This window comes from Cheilinus undulatus, linkage group 20 (genome assembly GCF_018320785.1).
Source record: "Cheilinus undulatus linkage group 20, ASM1832078v1, whole genome shotgun sequence".
NCBI lineage: Eukaryota > Metazoa > Chordata > Actinopteri > Labriformes > Labridae > Cheilinus > Cheilinus undulatus.
The window spans coordinates 16,091,079-16,117,921 of record NC_054884.1 but is presented as its reverse complement, the minus strand read 5'-3'; the positions used below and the strand labels follow the sequence as shown (position 1 = coordinate 16,117,921).

At 39.2% G+C, this 26,843-nt stretch overlaps 2 protein-coding genes across 2 annotated transcripts in view; one reads left to right on the top strand and one right to left on the bottom strand.

Annotated features, from left to right (window-relative positions):
- Positions 1 to 24,702, top strand: part of ccdc78 (coiled-coil domain containing 78) — a 55,476-nt gene extending 30,774 nt beyond the window's left edge. The window contains exon 15 of the transcript XR_005993443.1: positions 24,659 to 24,702. The gene's annotated coding sequence lies outside the window, so the exon portion shown is untranslated. The remainder of the gene's footprint in view (positions 1 to 24,658) is intronic.
- Positions 9,690 to 16,376, bottom strand: metrn (meteorin, glial cell differentiation regulator). The gene is made up of 4 exons (XM_041814845.1): positions 16,100 to 16,376; positions 14,987 to 15,420; positions 12,892 to 12,951; positions 9,690 to 11,418 (listed from the first exon to the last, which is right to left on the bottom strand). The coding sequence occupies exons 1-4, from the start codon at positions 16,204 to 16,206 to the stop codon at positions 11,105 to 11,107; spliced, it is 915 nt and encodes a 304-aa protein (XP_041670779.1). The 5' UTR covers positions 16,207 to 16,376; the 3' UTR covers positions 9,690 to 11,104.
- Positions 24,703 to 26,843: the final 2,141 nt, after the last annotated feature.

The following is a 26,843-nucleotide window of genomic DNA, read 5'->3' as shown; positions in this document are numbered from 1 at the left end:
TCACTGGAAAGGAAAGCAGCAGACATTCATGCATCTAAAAACCCTCAAGTGCCCTTTGCTAAAAGAAGAGAGATTTAAGATTTGCATCAAGTGGGTTTTAGAGCTTCGCAACCACTGTTTTGGCTCCACAACAACACTGCAGCAGCCAGCAGCTGTGGACAGAGCTGTGGGAAAGATTACCCGATTAATCCATGAAAAGACTGTTCCAGTTGAGGGAGATCCAGGTGAAGGAAAAGTGTGGAGAGAATGGCTATGTACAGAGGCCAATCAAGCGACAGAGTAGGAGTTAAAATGTTGAAAGAAACTTAGTGATTGCACAAGAGTTATATAAGATACTGAATTGATATAAGTTGGTGGTCTGTGAGGGAATAGACACTTTGAGTCTTTACAAACAGACAATGTAAGATTGGTGAGGAAGGAAAAAGAATAAACAGCTGTGTTAGGAAAGTTTTCTGGAGCTGAATTTCCCGTTAGAAAAATCATATTGGCAAAGTGGAAACAAAGGTTTTTTATTTGGTGTGATCTACAATTCCTTTTTCAAACTATAGCCCTTTAACGTTGCCAGTTCAAGGCAAGACTTTTGCAGCCTTGTTACATCTTGATCAAAAAGGGAAACAGAGTTTGTTTGTCACTGAGCTAACATGTTATCCAGACACGCCAGATAGCTTGTTTCATAAATCCATTGCATGGGACATATTTCCTGTTTATCTGGTGAACACCCAGTAGTGGGTAGAGTTCGCAGTTACAGTACTCAAATAAAATTACTGTTACTTAACAATAATATTTACTCAAGTAGAAGTAAAAGTACTCATAAAAATAACTACTTGAGTAAGAGTAAATAAGTACCTCATTAAAAAACTACTCAAGTAGTGAGTAACTTCATTTTGTGCAATTTACTAAAACGTATTGTTTTACAACATATACGTAAACAATGTATTAGTTACCATAATGTGCTTTCTTAGATTTGACATGCTATTTTTGAAGCTTGAGCTTTTCTCTATTTTAGGTAGTCCTAGAAGGCAACACATTATGTGACTGTTGTTCCTGTTGTTCTTGATGTTGGGCCAGGGATAAACATACTCCTACGAAGGAGACGCAGGTATTACATCTTCAGCCATCATCTCCAACTGTTGATAGTTAAGGGGCAGGGGTCACTTCTCTGTTTTACTCTGTGATGCTGAGGATTTTACCTCATTCTGCTGTGAGAGCTCAACTTAATGAAAATAAATTATAGACAAGTAAAAGTAGCTACCAGTGTATTGCCTGATGTAACGGAGTAGGAGTAAACAGTATTCTGCTCAGTAACTACTCTTAAGTAGGATTTTTCTAAAAAACTACTCAAATACATGTAACGGAGTAAATGTAACACCTTACTACCCACCTCTGTAAACATTCCATACAAAGAGTTCAGGAAGGGCAGGACTTTTCAAAAAAGTCCTTACAAGGTGATTGTACAAAAACTCTGTCACATTCATTGCGGGCCAATCAGAATGACAAGACAAATGCTCCCTAGTTGTAACCTGAGTTCCACAGACAGGCAGTGCTGTAGTATATGAATGGTGGAGCTTGTTGGTATATAAAACTCATGCCGAGGCCAGGTCAGGAGAAGTGCAAAAACATCTTCTCTACCAAGAGAAGTTTTCAATGTGGCTCTTTGCTCTTCTTTTGATAAAGAAATGTCGCCCAGTTTTGATCAAACTGCTGCAATACTATAGCTAGCAATAGCATTAGTATAGCTAGTATGCCAGCTTATCTCTACATTGATGACAGCCATTGTATACACGGACTTACACTGCAAGTGAACTCTGCCTGTAAGTATCCCAAACTCATGCCGAACCCGAGAAGAGTGGGAACATCTTTTCTGTCATAGAAAGTTTTAATTGCTGTTCTTTGCTCTATATTTAATGAAGAAATTTGGTCCATTACTGATAAAGCTACAGCTATAATATACAGTGGTGGGTAGAGTACACAGTTACAGTACTCAAGTAAAAGTACTGTTACTTGACAATAATAATTATTCAAGTAGAAGTAAACGTACTCATAAAAATAACTACTTGAGTAAGAGTAAATAAGTACCTTATTAAAAGACTACTCAAAAAGTGAGTAACTTCATTTTGTGCAATTGATTAAAACGTATTGCATTATGACATATTATTCAAGGGTAGTAATGTAATTTGCACATTGTCATAAATAAAGTAGCATAACTTGCCAAAATTAAAAAAAATAAATAAAAACCTTAACTTAATACATAAAGCAGCAGTCAAATTATGTTTGTTGATCACAATTATGGGATGAAAAATTTAAAATATCTCGTAATAGTTATGTTATTTCTACATGATAATTTTAATCTCACACACATTAATTTATACCTTGCATTTCTTACTTTCAATCAAATTATATTCATTTTGTCATGTGTTAATGATTTTTGTCTCATATTTATGAAATTAATCTTATGAACTGGCCTCATTTCTGACATTATGCCTTTTTTTATTTGATTTTTATTTTTTAGCTCCAATTTTTGAATTTTTATCCTGATTATCACTCAACAACTTTGGCCCACGTTATAACCATGTGAGGTATAATCACTGATATAAGAGATACACTATATTGCCAAAAGTATTTGCTCACTCGCCTTGACTCGCATATGAACTTAAGTGACATCCCATTCTTTATACATAGGGTTTAATATGACATCGGTCCACCCTTTGCAGCTATAACAGCTTCAACTCTTCTGGGAAGGCTTTCCACAAGGTTTTGGAGTGTGTTTATGCGAATTTTTGACCATTCTTCCAGAAGCGCATTTGTGAGGTCACACACTGATATTGGACGAGACGGCCTGGCTCTCAGTCTCCGCTCTAATTAATCTTAAAGGTGTTCTGTTGGGTTGAGGTCAGGACTCTGTGTAGGCCAGTCAAGTTCATTCACACCAAACTCTCTCATCCATGTCTTTATGGACCTTGCTTTGTGCACTGGTCCAGTTGCGGCGTGCTTTACACCACTGCATCCGACGCTTTGCATTGCACTTGGTGATGTATGGCTTGGATGCAGCTGCTCAACCACGGAAACCCATTCCATTAAGCTCTCTACGCACTGTTCTTGAGCTAATCTGAAGGCCACATGAAGTTTGGAGGTCTGTAGTGATTGACTCTGCAGAAAGTTGATGACCTCTTGGCACTATTCTCCTCAGCATTCGCTGACCACACTCTGTCATTTTCCGTGGTCTAACACTTCGTGGCTGAGTTGCTGTCATTCCCAATCGCTTATTTGTGGGCCAATAAATAGATCATGGGAAAAATTCCTGCGCAATAAGAGGACCATTGCTCTAGGTGGGGTTTTCTTGCTCTAGGTGGGGGGTGTCCAGGAGTGCTTCACCCCTGTCTGTGCTCTCATCTCTGGAGCTTTGTCTCCAGCCGTTTTCCTCAAAATCCCCTCAGGCACTGACGGAAATCCACACCTAGCAGCTTTCTTGGATCCCATTTCCTGAGCGCTTCCGCTTTGTTGTGTCCGTACCTCACCTCAGATAAATAACCAGAGAGAGTGAGGAGAGGAGCGATATGGAGCAGGGAGGGTTTATTGTCCCGGCAGCTCTTTCTGTGTAAAACAAATGAAAATCATTCGGCTTTTCAGAGGCCTGTGGAAACACACATCATTGTTTATTTAAAAGTAGGACCAGTGGGTAATATGTATTACAAAAGACAGCTTTTTAATGATGTTTACTGTTATCTATGTTGGAAGGAAGTTAGTTCTGCACTTAAAATGGTGGAATTTCCCATAGTTTAAGTATTAAAGTAAAGATTTGAGATTTAGATGTTGATTGTAGATAGCTGTAGGATAATCTACCACTTTAAATGAGAAAATTCTCCTGCTTGTTAGAAAAATGCAAGCAGAAATTAAACATCTAATTCTGAAGGCAGAGCTGTTTTCTTGAAACAGGTTTGAAATGCTGACTTTTTTTAAGCTCCTGTGATTTTTTTTTTGCAAATAATGAACAGGTCTGAGATAAATATTTATCCTTCTTTGACCTAAACAAGCAAACAAGACCATATTATCATTGGCTGCTGTCGCTGCTGAGGAGGCATCCATTTTTTAAAAATTTCTACACAAAACATGCATGAAACACTTAGAAACAACGTTTCAAAAACAATTTTTTTTTTCTTGAAAAATATTACTTAAACATCAAGTTCAGTGAGAGATCAATAGTCCTGTTTTGTTCAAGGGGGTTGCCAAAATCACTTCAACCTGAAAGATCCTCATTACCTGGTATCAGTATCAGCAGATCTAAAGTAAAAAAGTTAAATATCGTATTGAAAAATATGAAAATTTCTGCCTGTATTTACCACCAATACAGATCTATCGGCCTTAAATATCAGCAAAATGTACAACAGTATCATCAAGGTAGAGGTAGTTGGCTGGATGTGAGTACCAGATGTCACATTGAATTGCATGCTTGCTGTCCTTACTGCACCTATCCATCCATTATCAACACCGTTTATCCCGTTTGGGGTTGCAGAGGGTTGTAGCCAATTCCAGCTGCCACTGGGCAAACTCTGGACAGGTTGCTAGTCAATTACTCGGCTTACACATAGAGACAATCAAACAAGCATGCTCAAACTCACATCTATGGGCAATTTAGAGTGACCAATTACCTAGCAAACATATATTTGGTCTCCTGGAGGAAGCCAGAGTACCCAGAGAGAACCTATGCATGCAAGGGGAGAACAAACACACAAAGGCCTCATCCGATCGGGATTCAAACCAGGAACCCTCTGTTGCTGTGAGGCGGCAGCCAACCCCTGAAAATGTAATTCTTTACCCCTGTAAAATTTTGTTTTCCCTTATAAATAATATAACATGTAGCATTTTTATTTTAAATGTGGACAAATTGAAGTGTGGCACTTTGTATGTTGGAGCATTTAACTGGTTCACATGTGTGTTAAGTTTGTGGAGAATGAAAAGAACCATAAGACCAAATTAAAACAAATTGTAATTCTTGTGACCAGTAAGGCCCCAAAAAGTACATAAAGGCAAATTTACCAAAGTTTCCTGCTGTTGATTGATTTCTGTTGTTCAACATATGAAAAAGCATATTTTTTAAAACTGGTAAATACAGTATTTAAACAAGATAGGATCAATTTTGCATTAAATGGTTTTATTACAAACTCTTTTCCAGGGTAAAGTAACTGAATTTTTTTGTATCACATTTTCTTGATGCGGGAGATCAACAGGCGGATCGGTGCGGCATCGGCAGTGATGCGGTCTCTGCAACGGTCTGTCATGGTGAAGAAAGAGTTGAGTCCAAAGGCGAAACTCTCGATTTACTGGTCAATCTACGTTCCTACCCTCACAAGCTATGGGTGGAAGTGGCCAGGGAGAGGGAAGTCTGGTCTTCCCTGCTTAGGCTGTTGCCCCCGCTACCCGACCTCGGATAAGCAGAAGAAGATAAATGGATTGATTTTCTTGATATTTAAGTTTGCAGATGATCCTTGTCCTCCAAGAGGAAAGGGTAAGCTGTCAGTCCCAGAAGATGGTTCATTCTAAAAAAAATCGGCTCATGGCTCACAGTCTACCGTACGGTGATTGAAAAGAGGTGTAGGTTTTGTGAATGTGATGCTCTGCTGCTGCATTATTGGCCCCGGAAGGCCGAACCTGTGAATGTCTTTAAAACTTCGGCCAAGTCATGCAGCCTGCATCGCTCCCCATCCAGAGTTCCCTGCCTTACCTAATGCTGCTGTTTTACAGACCTTCTTCAACTATCTAAAGATGGTAATTTTATGGTTGTTGCTTTTTTCTTCTAATGGCTAATAACTGGACAATCTATGGTAGGCACGATATGTTTACCTTTGAAAACTGAGCTGAAATAACTAGTTAAAGCTTGATTTGTGTTTTTTCCCTGGCAAAGCCCACAGACAAAAATGGCCGGTCAGATACGCTGAAACATAAGAGCACGTAGCCAGTAGCAGTATCTTGCATTGCAAAATAGTGCTAAACACAGAGGCTTTTTTGGGTAAGAAAAAGGAAATGCTTCAAAAATTGTTGATATAGTGTGCAATATAAGAGTCACTACTGTTTTTTGGCACTTTTTTACCTAAAACTCAAACTCAAGCACCACCTGTTCACCACAGCCTACAGTCTTCACTAAACCACCCCTTACACTCATCCTACCCCTCACAAGGTTTGTCCATGTCTATGTGTTCCTGTAAAGCGTCCTTGGGTTTCTTGAAAGGCGCTATATAAATTCAAGATATTATTATTATTATTATTATTATTATTATTATGAGCAGCTATACTCACATGTTGTACTACATAGCCCAGCTTCATCAAACGACTCCTGTTTGTAGGGGCGCTCACTGAAATCTCTGGAGGCTAGAGACACTACTATTGCCAAGTACCCCGTACAATCCAACTTCAAGAATACTGAAATATCCCTTTAACAGAATTTCTACCTACTTTTATAGGTATGGTTTCTCTAATCTTCCTTGAGTAAATGTTCTGAATACTACTTTCATCATTAATTATTCAGTGGCAACACTAAACCGTGCCACTGTGTCACTGTGACCGCTCTAACATTAATGCTGCCGTTTTGGGGGTTCAAGCCAGGGTCACAATGAAGCGACAACAAAGCAGGAAGTTGAGCTTTGTCACAAAATGTCACATGATGTATTAGCTGAGGGGAGTATAATTTGAGTGCTCTTTGTTTTGGCTTATCTACCCTGCAGCAGTAACCTCAGATGGACTGAAGGAGGGAGGGGGCTATAGACTGTGTGTGTATGTGTGAGTGTTGTTTGTGTGTGTGTGAGGCGTGCAACTCCAGGCCCCCAGCTATGTGATGGTTTAAAGGAGCACTGAGGCAGTAAATAGCTGGGGAGGCTGGAGGTCCGCTCTCATGAACTACTGATGCAGTGGTGAACTAGCGTCTGGGTTTCTATGGGAGATGGTTTGCAGGACATGGGAGGCATGTTGAGCTTTTGTGATTTTTTTTCCCACATTTTACCCTAAACACCATGCTAATTCCCCAGCTGCTCTTTTTCAAACCGATTTACTACATGCTGTAAATTTGAGATTTTACTGAGGTGTGTGTGGGAGTTTTCTGAGGAAGAGAAACAGGTGGCAATTTATTCGCACAGCAGCCATTTTGCTATGATGGATAAAGATAAAATATGGTAGAACGACTGTGTTTCAGGTGGGCATAATGCCAGGTAATCAACATCATCTCATTGTATGCTTGTGCTAAATAAATACTCCTGTCGGCAAATTCCCCAAGTAAAAGTGTAGTGCAAATTTTGTACACAGAAAGTTTAGAAAGCTTGAAATGTCACTATTAGTTACCTGAGAGTCATTCTAAGAAGCATAAACAGTTTTTTTTTCTTAAGCAGTGTCTCATTTGCACTTCAAGATTACTGCTTATGTATTTAGAGAAACACCTTCTGTTCATTCTTCACAAGTTTCTCTGTTTGTGGGCACTCTTGAGGTTAAACATCTAATTTGACAGTCACTGACATTTGTGATAAGAAGGCTAATTATACTTTCCTTTACTTTTATGGCTTCCAAATACACCTAGATTGTTCCCGTCCAATAAAATGCACAGTAGCCTACAACAGTATCTCCTCCATGCACTGTAGTAAGTGATGGCAAAATAGTCACAAGTCTGCTAAAGGTCCTAGCTAATGCACTGTTAGCATTTCTACTTTATAGAAAGCAAAATATTAGCTAGCACAAGTTGTTCTATTATGAAGTGTTTGATCTTGAATTTGGGGTTGACGTCCTGTTAGATTTTTACTTCAATCGAATATTATTTATTTATTTTTTTTTTTGTCAGGGGGCAGTGACTTGCCTACAATTGTAAGATAGGCTACATTTACAGTAGATTATTATCATTATTGTTTTTACCTGAAATACAGTAATATAACAGCAAAGGAGCTTCCTTCCCTGTGTGTGAGGTCCAGTTAGGTTTAGGGTTAATGTAAGGGTTAGGATACCAAAAGCCTGATTACAAAATAATAAAGCTGAGTAAACAGTCTGCTTACAGGAAGAGTTGTCCTCATTGAAAACACTTTAATATGGCTAACATAGCTAAGGCTAAAGCTAACAAAGCTAGATTAGCAACATAAATAACATAGCTATGAAGCTTATGTAGCTAAATATAAAGCTAACAAAGCTAAATTAGTTACATAGGTAACATGGTTACATAACTAAAGTAGCTAAAGAAAAAGCTTCATTAGCTACTTTAGATTATGCTAAATTTGCTAAAGCTAGACCTGTTTTAGAGGTAGTTTTACGGACAGTGGCTCACTTTAGCTTTGTTAGCTTTAGCTAAAGCTTTTGTAGATACACAGGCTTATGCAGAAACGTTCGAGTAGCTTTTGCAGATATCTTATCTTTATTCTAAAGCTAAAGCAAGCTAATGTCCTCGTAACTACTTCTAATACGGGTCTGTGCGTAATTTAATCCCATATCAGACATCTGACATTTTTGTGTTTTACTTGTGAAATGTTTGTTAGCCTGTGATGTTTACAATGTTGTTATTTCATGAATGTAACTCCTAGACTTTGTTTCCAAATAAAGTTGAATAACAACAACAAAATTCTCAAATGTTGTGCTGGCAAATTACATCCCTTCCATACTGGCATAGGCAGCGTCTCACATAATGGTCTGCAGGAGGGGTAATCTGAGATCTAGCCTGCCACTAGACCCTTCTAAAAGACTTGTAATATGCCTTTATAAGAGGTGTTGTTTCATCTTAGCGCACTTGTGTTTTTACTTGCTTCTATAGTGACTTTTACAGGTACTTTCTTTGCCTTTTACCCCTAAACACTTCATATTTTACAGAGCTCCTATTGCCAATTTTTAAAAACATAGATTTCAATGTTTTGCAAATCATGACATTGTGTTTCTACTCTTTTTATCTACTTCATCCCAACCTTTTTGGGAATGGGTTTATATTTTACTCAAATGCTCTATTGGGTCTCTTTTAGTGTACTGTAATATGTGTTCTATTATATCTAATCTTTCCTCTTTTCTGTATTGACCTTCATGCTGTCTCTTTTAGAGCAGAAAATCAACCATGGTGTCATGTCAGCTAACAGATTTGTCATAAAACCTGGAGTAGAAGGGAAAATTTTTCTTTAGGCTAAAGGTTTATAAGCTTTACATATGTCTTCGGTGGAGTGAGATTTAGTCTGATTGTCCTCGTGTCCATGTGTTCAGGATGAAGCGAGCGACTGTGTGGCACCTCACTTCAGCCCAGTCTGCCACGCCGCTCCCTTAATGGCGATTTATTGCTTCCTGAATCCTTAAAAATGGGAGGCCGGGGACAACAGAATTCCAATCTCTGTTTTCTACCTCCTTCCCCATCCGAACACACTCAGTGTCCCTAAATCTCTCCTCCTCTATGGCCTCTCGTTTTCTTAGGCATGCTGTTTGTTCTGAGCTTTCAGGAACGTGATTCATGGGCACTTGAAGTGACTTATGTCTGAGAAAAGTTTACCATGTAAGAAACCTTTGGACCTGAATGCTTTAATGTAGGATGAACCGTATTGATGTGTAAGGTGAGAGGGTTAGAGTGCTGACAAATGAACAATCCAGCTGCGTTATGTTTGTGGAGCATGAAACAAGTGTGAAAAGAGCTCAAAGGGAATACACGACAAAGGCTTTAAAGAGCTTTTTTCTTACAGTATATTTTAATACCACAGACAAACATTGAAATAATCCACAATACTGACACAAATTTCATTTTTACCACAGGCTTTCATGCTGTTGTTTCTAGAATTTCTTATTAACATATTTACATTCACATTGACACAAATGTACATAGAAATAAACAGCAAATGGCAGTGTACGCTTTAAGACAAACAGCTTTAACACAACAGTAATTTGGTATGAACCCCTCCCCTTGTTGATATAGTGCACATCAGATATGAAATCATTTAACAGAATTTTAACAGTAAATGCATATTTTGTCTTTCTATTGAGCTAGCCTTGTCCAATGTTGCTCTTTGTTTCCACCTAAAGCTGGTTTGATGTTAATAATAACACTGGAGTTTAGTTAAATGGCTGTATTCATCATAGCATTGAAACCTTGTTTGACTTTATAAAATAGCTTCTTGGTTTGGGTTTCTTCATACTAGAGAGATAAAACAGAAAAAGAAGTGAAAGACTTCACAAAATAACCTCAAACTGCTTTGGCAACAATGCTGCAATTCCACCCATACATTTTGAAGTCAAATCAGACAGAAATATTGCATTGCTACATTTGATTTTTTTTTTTTTTTTGTTTGTTTTTACCAAATAATGCCACCAGTTCTTCTTACAGGCTTTCTGAAAGCGGGTATCTCCTTACAAAAGCAAAATCTCAGAGTTGGCATGAATGTAAAAGTGCTCTTAGCACCAGTTAGAGCTGCTCAGGTCACCTCACCTCGTGTATACATGCTTACATTATCTGTACATATATTATATTCTCAATCATTCCACTATGCTACATATAGTTGCTTTTTTATTTGGTTTTCAGTGCTTGCAGCGTCTCACTTAACAGTTTGTTCCCTTTCCTTCATCAGTGCAAATAAATATTCTTTTAATTTTATTTTTAAAGGACTATTTTTAAATCTCCTGCTTAGAAGTAACACTGCAGATGACCCCAGGAGAGGGGTTTGACAGCATAACATCCCTTTTCAATGACCAGACATTATCCTCAGTTGCTCACATCCAAGGCAGCAAGCTTACTATGTAACTTAACATAAATTTTCCTGAGTTTCTCAGCATCAATATGTCTGAACTGAAAGCTCCTTTTAATTTATTCCCAATGGAAAGATATGCTCTGGACCTGCATAATGGCATCCCTTTATGTTGTACTGCCCAATGCCAAATGCTTCTAGACTTCATGTCACATCTTCTCCTGTTTCTTTCTGACCTGGTGCCTGCTAAATGCACTGAAATGGTGTTGGGAAAGGTCCATTTCACTCCTCAGTCCTTTGGGAAGACAATAGCCATTGGCGTCACCGTGCAATATCTGCCAACAGATGAACACTGGCTTCTTCCAGGACTGGGTTTCGGCCTAATCTTTAGTCTGGCCTCGACTCTGACCGTTAGACAAGCTGCTGCAGTCTTTTCCTCAGTCTACAGGCAGTTCACAGGGGATCTGCTGAGCTGCTTTGGCTATTGTATAAGCCTTCTGAAAGTCCTTGTAGCGAGGAGCACAGCCCAGCCAGGCCTCCCCAAAGTGGACCCGGCCAGTAAAGAGGAAGCTGCCTGGTCCTGGTTTGACGCCACATTGCAGCAGAGTCCTAACCTCACCCCGGCTGCTCAGGCGGCTGTTGCCGGTGAAAAGGGCGTACTTTTGACGAAACACCCGGGTGGCGCTGACTTTGATCACCGCAGCTCGGAGGTTATCATCTTCAACAACTGATCGGATGTTACCTCGGACAACTGTGGAAAAATGGGCACTCAGGTTAGCTTTTTGATCATGAAAAAATTTCACACTTAAAACTTCTGTTTCTACTTTAATTTGGGGATGTATGATATTATTGGTGTGATATTTGTATTGGCAGATATGGAAATTTCTGCCAATATTTTGGCTATAAAAATCTGCCTGCTCAGCTGTAAATGACCAGACGAATAAATAAGTTGTTGGAGTTTTAGGCTGGACCAACAAACCTACGTCAGGTAGAATCTTTTCCTTTATTGGTCATAACTACTTTAAAGTGTGCTTGAAGGACTAAAGTTTTAGGTCTAAACTGCATTTAAATATCGCTATCAACTAAGATTAATCTGTAAATATCTGCATATTAGATGTCTGCAAAAATCCAATATTGTGCCTCCCTACTTAGAATGTTACTTTGTTTTTTAAGTTGAAACTGTTATCAATGACAGTATTGGCCTCTGACTTTGCTTTAAATTTAGTATAATGTAAAGCTGAGTTAGCCTTTTAATGCAGCAATTTGGGTAGTCAATAAACATAAAACTATATCTTTAAATGTTTAGATGCCAAAACAGCAACATTTTAAGTCTTACGCAACGAATATTGGGCACTTTCATGTTTTCAGTGTTTTAAAATTGCAGCAAACTCTTAAATTTCCAATTTATTTCTTGCAATTTTTGAGGGATCTATTCCTCTCTTAAGCACCCAACTTATGAAATAGAAGGGTTTGAAGGTATTGATACCTCTTAATGCTATCTATCAACTAAACAATAGAGAATTTATCATTTAGGAAACTGTGGTATTGCAGAGTATCAGGAATTTTGTGACCTTGGCACCAACCTGAGATGATAAACTAGTCTCAAACTAGTTAAGGTGTGTACTTACAGACAACAAAAGCCTGATGCTAAAGTCAGTGTTTCCCCACAAAGACTAGGGGTAAAAAGAAACTCAGTCTCAAACCTTGGGACTGAAATCAGTATTGAAAAGAAGAAACGTATCAAATATCAGTATCTTTGTCCTTTTGCACATCAGATAGTTGTGTTTTTTAGAGTTATGCTAACTAATCCTTCTAACGTCTCAGTGCCACTACAGCTCAATCAGGGGCCTACAGATTAGTCTCCTGCTCTTTCTCTAGGTGGGTGGTGTTAGGATTAGTCCACTACAGTGCCTCCATTAGGGGCTCCTATGTGTGTGTATGTGAGTTTTGGGGGGCAGGGCGCTGCTGTTTCACCTTTAACCTTTGCACTTTTGAGGGGAGAGGATTTGGAAGCACTGGGGTGCTCTGACTTTAAACCGATTTGACACTAGCCATTTGTAGATCCTGTCAAGAATCATTCAGCAGATTCTGATGTGCTGTCAGGGGACTTCTTGTCATTTGGTGGTCTGGATTAATTTGTTAATCTTAGCTAGATTTGGGGGATGGTGGCTTTGAGTGACAGTAACATTTTATTTCTGGTTCTCTGTTTTATGAACATACTTACCAAAGTCACTGGTGCAAACAGCCATCAGAATCTCAGTGTTGTTGCACGGTCTGCAGGCATCTGGGAAGAGGGGAAAAGGAAAGAAAAGGCAGGAAGAGTCAGTTGGTGACCTCTTGTAACTCTCTTAATTGCTACAAAACACCTATATGCTAATGCTTATACTGAGGAAATCAAACACTGGATTTCCAGGAATGCAAAATTTAAATCCGGATTTTGAACTTCCAGCAACAAAGGCGTGATCAACCGCTGCTTTCTAACAGACAGCTGCTACTTTTATAGTTGGCAGAGGAGAAGCAGTGGAGCTTAAGGTGTGAGGCTCTTCCACCCCGACAATTTAAAGACCAAATGAAACTTCCCCTCTTAAAGCCTTCCAGGGTGTCCACAGTCACACCTCATCAAAGCCTGCAAGGACGGGGGCTGAGGAGAGCATGGGGTGGACTTTTAAGATTTTTTTTTTTTTTTTTTTAAGGAGAACGATTCTACTTCCTGACAATACTCTGTAGCCTTTCTTTTACTTAAAAAGTACTAAACACATGCACCTTCCCAAAAGTGGTAACAGGATTTGGAGACAGCCATAAACAAAACCAACAAAGCTTTTTCCGTCTGCACTAACTGAACTGGGATGTGGGTAGGGGGAAAAAAGTCCTGGCATTTTTTAAACTTCTCCTTGTGGTTCTTTTGAGGCCCCTTGCCCACCCTACACATTCTCCTCCTCTGTGAAAACCTCTTGATAAATGAGATTCCTTCCTCTCCAGTCCACAGCAAACCCCCCATCCTAGCCTAACTCATATATGTGTGTGGGAGAACGAGATTTTAAGGGGAGGGGGGGTTTATACTCCTACAGACACATCTCCCCGCAGCGAGGCAGCCCAACAAAAGAGACGAGCATCTCAGCTGGGCAGAGGCCTCCCTGTCGCCTAGGAGACGGCAGTAATCCCAGAATACTCATGCGGCAGCCATTCAAAGGGGCTCTGGACTCTGGAGAAAGCCCCACATACTGAGCTTTTGTACCCCTCCCCACTCTTTCTTGCCCACTCCACAGCTCCACTTCTCCTGCTCTAAACCAGCACTCTTCTGTGGGGAAAGTTTGGCCACTTCCTCCTCTGTGCACTCTGCGTGGGCTGTGGAAAGTCCAGGCAGCCCACAGAGGCCTGGGATGAATTATGAATCATGTGCATGGAAGATTTTATGGTGTGTAATATCATCAGAGCCGGGTTTAAACTCTGCATGCCCCAAAGTTTTCAGGAAGGAGGAGGGACAGACACCACAGTTTGGTGGGGTTTTTCCAGGAGGTTTTGGGAAAAGGATCATGAAAGAAATGGCGACACCAATACAGGTATCAACAGTGATGCCAGTAGTGATACTGATATCAGTACAGATAAAGATACTACCAAAAATGATGGAAAGCCCTAACTGTTGAAGTTTCAACTGAGATTGAATGAATATCGAAATCAGTCCCAGACTACAGTATTCTTTTCCAGTTCTTCCTACAATTTGGTATTGTCTTTCAGTTAAAATTTGCACTGGGAAGGCCAATAATTATATTTATTGTGAAATATTAGGCATCCCAGTATAGAATCCTGTGGTATGCCATCTACTTCAAGATATTTCTAAAGCCTTAGCCTACACCCAATGTGATCTGTTTGATAAATATTTGTTAACCAACAAAGAGACTGTTCTTAAAAATACTGCACAATCAAATAAGAGGTAGAAAATTATCCACAGGGGGCGCCAAAATCAAGAAAAACCTAAAGCCTCCTTTGTATCTTTTGCTTTTCAATAATTTATATTTGGCTATATGAATTTACAGGTCGTCTTTAATTCAAAAGTTAAACAAGCACCAGTTGGTATCTTAGCTGTGATTTTATCATCAGCAGACATTTGGAATGCAACAATTGGACTCCATGAGATCAGGACAATTATCACTTAACAATAGCATATGTCAACCATGCTATACCAGCATGATGTTTGTTCATGCATGCAAAATATAAACATTCAGCAGTTGGTCAACAGTATGGAGGGTACTCAGTATTGGCAAGTTTTCAAGAGAAGACACACTGATCCAATATGGCCGCCACATCCCTCCCTGACTCACCTTCACTGCTGATGCGGTTTGAGTCCAGTGACAGATGAGCAGTCCAGTCCCCCCTCAGTTCATATCTGAAGGAAGCAATCCTCCTGCTGATATCCTGATGAGGAGTCGCCTGCAGGAACAGAGCCACCTTCTCCCCCGGCAGGCGGCTGAAGCAGCGGACTCTCGGTGGAGGTGATGACTCCAACCGGTCACCCACCAGAAGCTCCAGGACCCCGTCTCTCTCCAGGTACAGCTGGGCTCCGTGAAACTGCTCGGAGGGTTTGACGCAGGCTGTGATGAGGCCTGAGCTACTGCCGCCTGGACCCACTGCCACAGAGGGAAGACGGGGGGAGAGGGTGAGGCGTAGGGCACCTTTGGGATACAACCAGTCCAGGGTGCCCTCTGAGCAGTGGAGGGAGATCTGCTCAACGCTGCCCTGCTGCTGGGACAGACCACTGTGGAAGGAAAACAGTGAAAAAAGTCAAATAAAGGCCTCTAAAAGCTAACTTTTTGGCATGAATTATGAACTTTATCAGCACCACTAAAACATGTCTAACTAAACCTGCTGTCTTTAGATAAATATGAGCTTTACAAGCATATAAATCAAACAAAACTTTTTAAAAAGGGATTTTAAAATTAACCTAATAGAAAGAAACGACATTTATATATAATAAAACCTGAACTGCATAAACCACACAGAGAAAATACGCCGCCTGCTGGTAGCCCAGCATGCAAGGGTCAACCAAAGCATCCTAAACTTGTGCAAAACCTTAAAATATTCTGCAGGTATCATGTGCATGTTATCAAACGAAACTATCCTCCAATCAGCATGCACAGTGTGCTTCTCTCTCATTTATTAGAGTTAATCCTGCAGTCTCCTCTCTGTCTGGACCCTCCATGCCTCCTGCAGATAGTAGCCCGGGGGCAAAATCGCAGCAGAGAACTACAAACATTTAAATTGCGCCCAAAGTGCAAGTCCAAACATGTTGCATTCAGACAAACACTTGCAAACTGTTGCAGTTGCCACTAGCTCTAAAACAAATAGACACTTGGAGCATATCTGAGAGGCGTTTTCGGGCATCATTTCATACAGAGATGATGCAAAACGTGCATGATAATTTATGAAATACTTGCCTTCCTCTCCAGCTGCACTGGTCCTCCGAATAGTTTGAAAAAGCCGCGTCAAAAATGGCAAAGAGTAAAATCCACATTGCGTTAATCCAAACCCCAGAAGTAGTCATTTTCGATAGTTGGATGATGCAGACAAAGAAAACACCTTTGAGAATAGTTATTCCAATTCCAGCCACCTCTATAAAACAAACCTGAGTCTGTCTCTGATAAGCTCCATAGCTTGGTATCCTCTTACCCTGCTGAGAAAGATAAGAGAATACCGCTAACTTCTCCTCGAAACTTCTCCGGGCTGATGTGCGACAGGAGGACGCTGAGCTCTGAAGTTATCCCCCCACCGAAACTTCATGAGCCAATCAGAGGACGAGGAGAGAAACTTTAAACCACTCACACTGCGGAGGGGGAGGGCTGTCTGAGCTGCAGAGTATCAGTATGCAGAGTTTCAATTCACTATTGTGTTTGACATGTTTTCACATAAAATGCTCACCCTGGCTAACTAACCTGTAGAGAAACGTCCATTTATCAGCAATTAAATATTATTATCATTCACTGTTTTTTCTATAACAACAAAGCTACGTTTTAACGACGAGACTGCGTTTCATTTTACTGCAGTTAGTTGAATCTGTTTGTGTTAAATTAGTTTTTCCATGTTTTTAAATCACCTGTAAGGAGATTTTTGATTAATTGCTCACTGCATTAGCAGTCATATTGTACAGTTTTACACTGAAAATAATCTCAGTGATTAAACTTTTGACTGTTAAAGAAATGTGAGATTCTGGTCTGTTTAGTAAGAGGCCTAAAATCTGCTAAGAGGTTATTTTACTTAAAATGTAATCTCTGGGTCACAGAGCAGTCAAAACATCTACAGCCTGATGCATCCTCCTCCAATGCCCTTAATCTAGACCAGCTCCCAGGGAGAAATTTTCCTGCAGCGGATTCCAAGCTGCATGAGCAGCAAACCCAAATACACATATTTTGACCTTTTAGGCTCACAATGTAAAATTTTAACTCATATTTTGACCTGAAGACAATTGTGACTTTCAATTTCATATATATGCTTTTAAATACATTATTTTGACATTTAATTTCATGTTTTGAGCTTTTGCACTGATATGTCTGACCTTTTATCTTAGAATTTGAGCTTTTAAATTTATCACGTTGACTTTTTTAAAACTCAATATCATTTTTCATCAGTGCTAGATTTTTTTCCCCTACTATTTATTACTGTTGAAAATAAGGTCGACAGGTTAAATGTTGACCCTCTTAGACTCTTGGGTTAGACCAAAAAAGGAATCTGGTCCCTGCTGTGGTAGAGTCTGACACCTCTGAGTCAGGGGCTTGGGATTAGTTATGAATCTCAGTGCTGCAGTGTTTAAAGAAGTTGTTCTCAACTGGTTGAGCTTCATTACTCACCACCACCTCCTGGCCTATAATCACAACCAGGGGTGGAAAGTAAATGATGACATTTATTGAAATTATTGTAACTGATTAGTTTTTTTGGCTACTTGTACTTTTTTGAGTATGTGTTGAGAACAGTAGTTCCCTTCTTCTCAAGTAACTTTTAAACAAGGTTACTGTACTTTTACCTGAGTACAATGCTCTGATACTTTTACCATCTCTGTTGATTATACCATAGCACATAAAGAGAGGACTCTACATCACATCTGTAAACAGCCGATCCCTGCTGGGGTTCATTTGCTCTCGTTTCTGCTGGATTATTGTTTTTAATGTAAGACACATTTGCACCAGGAGTGAGGTTATCCACTGAATTAGAGCCCCTTCCTGTGACTTTAAGTGTTCCTAATGGAGGGATAGCCCATATTCTTCTTCAGTATGCATTGTGTTTCTATGAGGTTGACTCTCTCTGCTTTGGACTTGCCAGAAGAAACCCGCCTTCTCAAAGATTTTCAAGTGTTACTGCAGTGCTGTCATATTCTAAAATATTTCTTTTAAAAGGGTTTCTTAACTATGTGCTAGACACTATTAAAGTGTTAAATTTAGCTACATATGGGTTTGATTTATACTGTCCATTTTTCTGTGTATTTTACTTTAATTTACTTTATTTTTGTAGAGGTGGGACTTTACCTTACCTTTACCTTTGCCAATAAGAAAAGATTATATTTTACTGTACAACTCCTCAGTAGCTGCTCAGTGCTTAAAGTAAACTTTAAATCAAATACGTTTAAATTTTACTTGATTAGATTTATAGAGCAGCACTTTTCCTTCTACTTAAGAACCAAAGTAACTGCACTTTTACTTGAGTACAATAGTTGAGTACTTCTCTGATCTCTGATCACAACCCAAATTTAAAAAAACATAATACAACCTTAAACTTTTTAAGTTGCATTTTAGAATTTAAACATAACTTAAGAAAGAGCCAAAACAAAACATTTTTGAAAAGCGCATTGTTACAGAAGAGCATGCATGCTCATTTTTCCCAGCATTTTCCCTAGACTGCAAGGAAAATTTAGGTAATTTCGCAAGAATATGCCTCAATATCTCAGGAAACCAACTTTGGTATCCTGAGAAAAGGAGATAAATAAGTTGAAATCTTGCAAAAACTGCCAAAATTTCCTAATTATCAAGGACAAGCCTTTCTTTACAAGTTAATCAATATAAAGCTTATAAGACAGCGAGTCACCAGTTAAGAAACCAACATGTTATAAGAAGTTACAGACTCAGTCAAGGCGGGTTCAGTGGTTTTCTCTTGAGTTTATGAACATCTTGCTTCATGTCATCAGGCTTTATAATGATTATCAGGTTTTCCTGTACAGTATCTAAGGCCTCTTGTGAAATATAGACTGCCTGTTACTGTGTAGAAATGGAGCATCAAATAACCGTCATCTGCATCTAAGGGAAAATTTGCATTCGTAACATTATGACTGATACTGTTAAAACAAGGTGTAAATAACAGTGAGCCCAGTACTGAGCCCTGTGGCATGCCATTTTGTACTTTAAGATATTAAGATATAAAACCTCCAGACAGCACACAATGTGATCTCTTTGATTAATATTTGTTTAACCAAAGAGGTTTTCTGACAATTACTGCAAAAAATTAGGGGAGATCTTTGTCCACAGGGAGCACCAAAATCCAGATGATCCTGAAGTTCCTCCCAGGAGTTTTAATATGCTGCATTTTCTAACTAAATCTTACTTTTTTGGAAAACAGTTTTATAACTATCCATTACATTAGTTATTTCATTTAATTATTTTTATAGAATGATGTGTTTTACATACTGAGGCTATCTTTAAAAAAGGCTTTTGCCATTTAAAAGCCTCTTTTGGAACTTTTGATTAAAAATAGATGAATCTAAAGTTAGTCTTTACTTCAAAAGTTAAATGAATACTGGTTGGTATTGAAATTTAATTATCAGTAAACATACAGTCAAAGTTTTGTGTTTGCATTTTGAACTTGAGCTTTAATGTCACACGATCAAAGGGATTTGTGCATGCCATGTAACCCCCGCCTCTAAAAGCCAATAAAAATTTTCTCTCATGTTAGAAACATCAGAGAAAGGACATGATCACATCTTTGAGTGTAGAGAACATTGACATGATTTTTAAAAACACTTTGTTATGCTTTTTTCGATTTCTGGTTCAGTCATGATGCCAAGATCAAAGTAGACACATCGCCTTTTTAACACCCTGGGTCCTCTTAAATTACTTTAAAATGTTTTTAGACATTTTTGCCAAAGCCTGCTTTAGCTTCATTCAGTGGCATCATAATAAAAGTCTTAACAGTCTTAAGAGCTGGAATAAATTCATGGACATGACATCATAACAGACTAAATCAATTACAGCGGCAGACGAGCAGACATAAAGAGGTGGTCACAGCTGAATAATGATAACTCAGACACAACATATAAGATAATGATGATGATAGTGATGAAGATTTGGCCTCCTCTAGCTGCCGTGCCCTCTGAACTTTTCCCCGCTGGGTTACTCTTTCATGTTGTGGTATTTATAACCAAATCAAATATTCTTTTGTGCTCACGCTGCCATCAGTCTCCCCAAGTCGCTGACTTTCTGTGTGTGAGTGCGTTTGTTATGGCGTGTGCGTGGATGCATGATGAAAGTCTCGGCCCCTCTCGTGGAGTTATGACAAGACCTCAGACCAACACAAAGGCACATGTGCAGAAATCCAGCTGCTTCATTGTCTGCGGAAGGACCGGCCTTTGTTTTCTGCACCGAGCTTCAAAGCAGCAGAGTTTAAAGGGAAGAGTGAAGGGGGGAGACCTCGTCGAGGAAAATGAATAAATTACTGCCTAAAGTTAGCTATGGACTTCACAAATGTGTCACTGCACCCACGTGTGCTCAGTGGTTTTAGACAGGGACACTTAAATGTACTTCAGGGTGCATGTTTTTGTACACGTGTCACATTAAAACAAAAGTGCACTTGGTGACCTTGATGTTGTAGTTGTGGTTAGATATGAAGAGGCCTATTCACCTTCTCATTGAGAGTCAGATGAGAAACTTGATATCTTTCTTTTGTTTGAAACTTCCAATGTGGAGAATTTATGGTATATTTTACATGTGGTCTTGACTCGCCCTGACTTTACTCAGTTTTGACATCAGGCAGCTTCTTTTCCAATACATTAGACTTTAATTATGAAGATTCAAGGATATGCAAATTTAAGTGGCTACGAGAGACAATAACTGAAAGGTGCACACTGAACCAGGAAAACCATTCCCATCATGTACAGTATATCATCCATTAAGTGTTGTGCTTGTGCCCCACAGGTGGGACCTTCTCTAATGAGTCAGTAACTTCAGTCATGGTACAAAGCGTCTGATGCCCAAAGGCATTCTGGGAAGACTCTGCAGATTAAGTAAACACTGATTCACTTTACTTAAGCTAATAGTTCTACATTAAAGGAGAAAGTCACCATTTCAAGTTGAATCAGCCACTAAAGTACACTAATGCCAACAAAGAATAAAATTGGATTAGATTTATGAAAAAATATTACATTGCTTCAACAAAACTCAAAAACACTTTAAAGAGTGTGAAGTGGCTTTGGGTAAGTCTAGGGATATCATGGGAATTTGTACAGCCATCCTTTATTTCTACTGTATAACTGTACAACTTCAGATTGTGTACCATGCATTGAAGAGGCTGTTTGCATAAATATGAATGAGGTGAACCTTGAGATTTTGGTTTGATCAGCTGTGCCCTGCAGAAAAATTTTGATGGTCTAGACTGTACTCTTTGTTACATTATTTACGAGACCCAGTGCTGTAGTGCAGGGTATAAAGGGATATATGGAGTATAACGACTAGTTTTTAGTTTCCAAACAGCATACCCACTTCTATATTATCATCCTAAGACCTGAGCTTTTGTTTGAAGAGCATTTTAGTTTCTCATACCTATTTGGGTTAAATTGGACCTGATAAGTTTAAGAGCTCAGCCTTGTCTTTGAACAGGAATAATTTTATTCTTGGACTTGTTGAGGACAAATCCAGACAAAATTTCCCCTAAAAGTTCTGAAGTTCTTTGGAAATGTCTATCCCATAAAAAATGCCCCATCAGTAAATTCCCAAAGTTTCATTTAAAAATGCCTTAAATTTCTGGGACAAATTCTCCCAAACTAAAAAAAAAATATCCCATAAAATGTAGGGAAATTCCAGAGGATATTCCCCCCAAAACTTCCAGTGAAACTCTTAAAAATATATAAACATATCCCCCGTAATTCCAATGACAATGCACAAACATTTCATAGCAAATTCTCAAAAAAATTCAAGCAAAATACTCAAAATTCAATTGACATTCTGGACAATTATCTAGATGATAAAGTGGCCACTACACTGATGCTGAGACCCAACATTAAACCACCATGGGAAACTGATGGCATTACTGATCAACCAAACAGTGACAAGAAAAAGCTCAGCTTTAACAGGCAGAAACTTAAGCAGAACTACCCCTATGTGAAACATTCATCTGCTATGACAGCATTTTATTAACTATTTGTTAACTTTCTGCACTTTAATATATAAACACTCATCTTTGTCAGATCTACATATTTGTGCAAGATCATAAAAATTCTGCTTGTATGTCCTGAGAGCAGAGCTGTATCTAACAGTGTGTGAGCCACATTTAGAGGTCAGTGTGAGTGTGTGAACCATCAGACCTGCTTGTTTCCGCTCTGTGTCAGGAACAATGCCATCTTTGACTGAAATGCTGCCTGCTTGTCCTCAAACTTTACCCACTGAACCAGATTCCCGTAGACTTCTGTGTCTCCACTTCTTCCCACTGTCCCGCCAATGAGAGCGTCATCAAACAGTGGCACTGTACGCATACAAGAGTTTGCATGCATGTGTTAGTGCTGAGTGTATTTACTGGGTACACCGTATTCTTTATGTATGCGAGTGTCTGCAAACATAGGGAGGATGTAGTGACAGTGGGGTGTTACTTGCATTCATGGGACCTTGACATTGTTTGTAACCTTTCTCTTACGGTCTGGTTCTCGCTGAATCAGACACAGTGAGACGTTTCAGATATGTCATTCCCTCTATAAGTTTTTAAAGTTTCTCTTTGCTTGTTTAACACAAATGAGCCTGGGTTTTGGGTTGTAAAATCTGCTATAAATGCCTAATCATAAAAAACACTTAAGTTGTGACGCTTACAACAGACTTTACAATAGCTGACATCTACAGGCCCATGCTTAAACAGAGATCATCTGCGATGTTAAAAATTAGCATGTGGTGGCAGCATGCTATTATAGTATAATGTCTCTGCTAAAACAACCTGAACTGTGTTGAGAAGTCAAGATGTTGCTGTTCCCAGACTTCTCAGCGGCTTCCCGTGGCACCTCAGTGCTAATCCATTTGATCTGATATGGCTGCTGTTTGTTTTCCTGCACAGAGACATCTATCTGCTGGTAATGAGATCTAAGACCTCATGAGGACGCTTTGATGGTTAGCCTGCTTGAGGTTGGCACTAAGTATGCCCTCCCTGACAGAGTAATGTGCTGTGTTGAATGTTTCCCCTGTTAGAAAGAGGTTGGTCATGGGAAACGATGCTGAAGTAGGTGCAGAAGAAGTTGGAGTTCCATCAGGCTTTTGTCTGATTTAATGGTAAAAAACTGCATTTAATCACTGAAATGCAAAATATTCTATTACAACACTTTTGTTACTGAATCAGAACTTTTTTTTTAAGCTTGTATACCCGAAAATGTATTTCCCCGCTTCCTGATATCTTATTTTTTGGCAAATTTGTCCCTCTTAAATGTTTCAGGTCATCAAAATAAATATTAGACAAAGATAATCAGAATTAATACAAAATGAAGTTTTAAATGATGATTTCATTTATTAAGGGAAAAGAGTCATCCATGTCTACCTGTGAAAAAGTGATTGCCCCCTAAACCTTATAACTGGTTATGCCACCCTTGGTGGCAACATCCGCAAGTAAGCATTAGTGATAACTGGCAATGAGTCTTTGCACATTGCTATGGAGGAATTTTGGCCCATTCATCTTTGCAGAATTGTTTTTAAATCAGTCATATTGGAGGGTTTTCCAGCATGAACTGAATGACATTGACTCAAAATGCTGTGTCATCAGCTCTCAAACAGGTAGTTTGGCTGTGGTTGAAAAGCATATCTCCTGACGTGTTGGGCTGCTGTGTCGAGTCAAACCAAGTAGAGCCAAGCCGCTCATTTTAATGGAAAAGCCCCACACCACCTCTATGTTTGAGTATTGATGTGATGTTCTTTTTATGAAATGCCATTAGTTTTATGCCAGATGTAATGAGACACACAGCTTATAAAAAGGTCAACTTTTATCTCATCAGTCCATGGAAAATTTTCCCAAAATTCTCACAGGGATGTTTTTTGTTTAATGTGAGACAAGGCTTTGTGTTCTTTTTGGTCAGCAGTGGTTTCAGCCCTGGAACTCTCCAGTGGCTGACATTTTTACCCCAATCTCTTTCTTATTGTTGAATCATGAACACTGACCTTAACTGAGTCACGTGAGGCCTGCAGGCCTTTAGATTTTGTTCTGGGTTCTTCCGTGACCTCCTAGACGAGTTGTTGATGCACTCTTGGAGTAAATTTGGTAGGCCAGCCACTCTTGGGAAAGTTCACTAGTGTTTCAGATTTTCTCCATTTGTGGATAATGGCTCCCACCATGGTTCACTGGAGTCTGAAAGCCTTAGAGATGACCTTGTAACCCTTTACAGACTGATAGATGTTAATGACATTGTTTTTTAACTGTTCTTGAATTTCTTAAGGTCGCAGCACGATGTGTTGAGATCTTGGTGCCTACTTCACTTTTTCAGACAGGTTCTATTTAAGTGTTTATTGACTGAACAGGTCTGGTAGTTATCCATAAATAGCCAAAGAAAGGAACATAAATATGCATAAATTTGCTTTGAATATATTTTTTAATAAACAGAATTTCAAAGGGTAGGTTAGACATTCATGTTTACAGTGAGGAGTTTGATCACAAATGTTATTCTTGACTTCCCTAATGGGAAAAATGAATGTGAAGCGTACCCATACTCCACTGTTGTTCTGTGTTGTGATGAGTCGATGAGATCAGTGAAGCTGCTGTTTTCCCACCTCTCCATGCAGGTGATGAGGCTCCAGTGTGGCCTGAGGTCGGAGTCGAGTAGCGGCTGAGGGCTGTGTGAGAAGAACCAACGCTAAAAACTGTAGCTGCTGAAATTTACCTCGAGAGCCCCCATGAGAGCTACATGTGAAAACTGACACCTGCTCTCTTATTGCACTTTCTCAGGATCCTGATTGTGTATGTGTTTGTTTGTATGACAGTAAATTTCTCTTTGTGCCTCTCATCTTAGCTTGTGTGACTGTGTGAGTGTGTGTTAGTGTAAAGCCTAGTGGGAACGTGAGTACAAGAGAGCTCTGCAGCAGATAAACAGAGTCGGGAAGGGTTGATAGCAAACGCAGCTGGAAACGTGCATAGACACCCTGAGAATGCTCGCTAATGCTTTTCTAAACATGTAATAGATCACTTAGCTGCACTGTCACAAGGCTTTCATACGGTCCCAGTGAGCCTAAATCTACCCCAATGGGGTCTCACAAACTTTTTGCATTCAAATGAATTATCTCATGATAAAGCCACAAATCACAAGAGATTTGTTTTTGGCAGCTGGACTGAGGCTCAGTTTACGCATTTCCTGCAGGAATCTCTCACACATTTTCAGTCACTCTCCCTCCAATCACAGTCTGAACTCATGCACAAGTTTTATCTTCTGTCTCTTTGTGCTTTGAAGACGTGCTTTTAAATCCCCCCCTGCTCCACATATTCAGCAGTCCACTCTGCATTCAGCAGCTCCAAATATAACCTAATTATAGGGTCTGGGGTCAAAGGTCCCAGCTGGGTGCCCCGGGGACTTCTCATTAGCAAACTGGAGGGAAGAAGCTGCAGGTGTCTTCAATAGACTTCTCTTTCTTTTGTGCCATGATTAAGGAAGTTCTCATCCCTCTTTAATTTTTAAATCATGTAACTGATGCTAATTTTGTAACTTAAACCTGTGCATAATGCTTTGACCTAAAGAATATTACAAAATATAGTTATTTAACTTAATTTTGGTTTGAGATCTGATTTCACACTCATGTATTTGTATTTTACCATTACAGTTGTAAGTTACTTTGTGTAATTCCCCTACTATTTCATGGAAAGACTTTCTTTTTTACTACTATACAACAGCTATAATCACATACAACCTTATAGTACACAACTTTGTTTAAAAGATAACCACAGCTGATATTTCATTGCCTATAAGTGTTTGATTTTTATCAATCAATCATGGTCAATATAATTTGGAAAAAAACAAGTTAATACAAAAGTCAAAACAGATTTCTACAAAGAAATGTCAAATAAAAATATTTAATGCAAAATAAGTGATAGTATAAATATTTACCCCCTTCAAGTCAGTATTTAGTAGATGCACCTTTGGCTGCAATCACAGCACTGAGTCTGTGTGGATAAGTCTCAGTCAGGCTTGCACATCTGGACACTGCAATTTCACTCCGTTCTTCTTTGCAAAACTGCTCAAGCTCTGTCAGGTTGCATGCAGGTGTGAACAGCCCTTTTTAAGTACAGCCATACCGTCTCTGTTGGATTGAAATCTGGGCTTTGACTCCAGAACATTCACCTTGTTGTCTTTCAACAGTTTCTGTGTAGCTTTCGTTGTATGCTTTGGGTCATTGTCTTTCTGAAAAATAAATCTTCTCTCAAGTTGTAGTTGTCTTGCAGACTGAATAAGATTGTCCTTCAAGATTTTCCTATATTTTGCCAAATTCATTTTACTCTCAATCTTTACAAGCCTTCCTGAGTCAGCTGCTGAGAAGCATCCCCACATCATGATGCTGCCATCTCCATGCACCACAGTGGTGATGATGTGTTTGTGGTGATGTGCAGTGTTTGGTGTCCACAAAACATAGCGTCTTGTCTGATGGCCAAAAGGCTCCATTTTGGTCTTATCAAACCAAAGAACTTTCTTCCACTTGACCATGGAGTCTCCTACATGCCTTTAAGCCAACTCTAGCCCCTTGGAAATGTTATTGTATCCATGCCCTGACTTGCACTTTCAGTAATCTTTTTGCTAAATTCCTTGGAGTGTTCTTTTGTCTTCATGTTGTAATAATAGCCAGACATACTGTTTAACAAGTGACTGGACCTTTGAGACACAGGTGTCTTTATACTACAATGACTTGAGAAACATACATTGCACTCAGGTGTTTCTGAAAGCATTAATTTTGATAAATTAATCACAGGAAAAAATATGAGCTA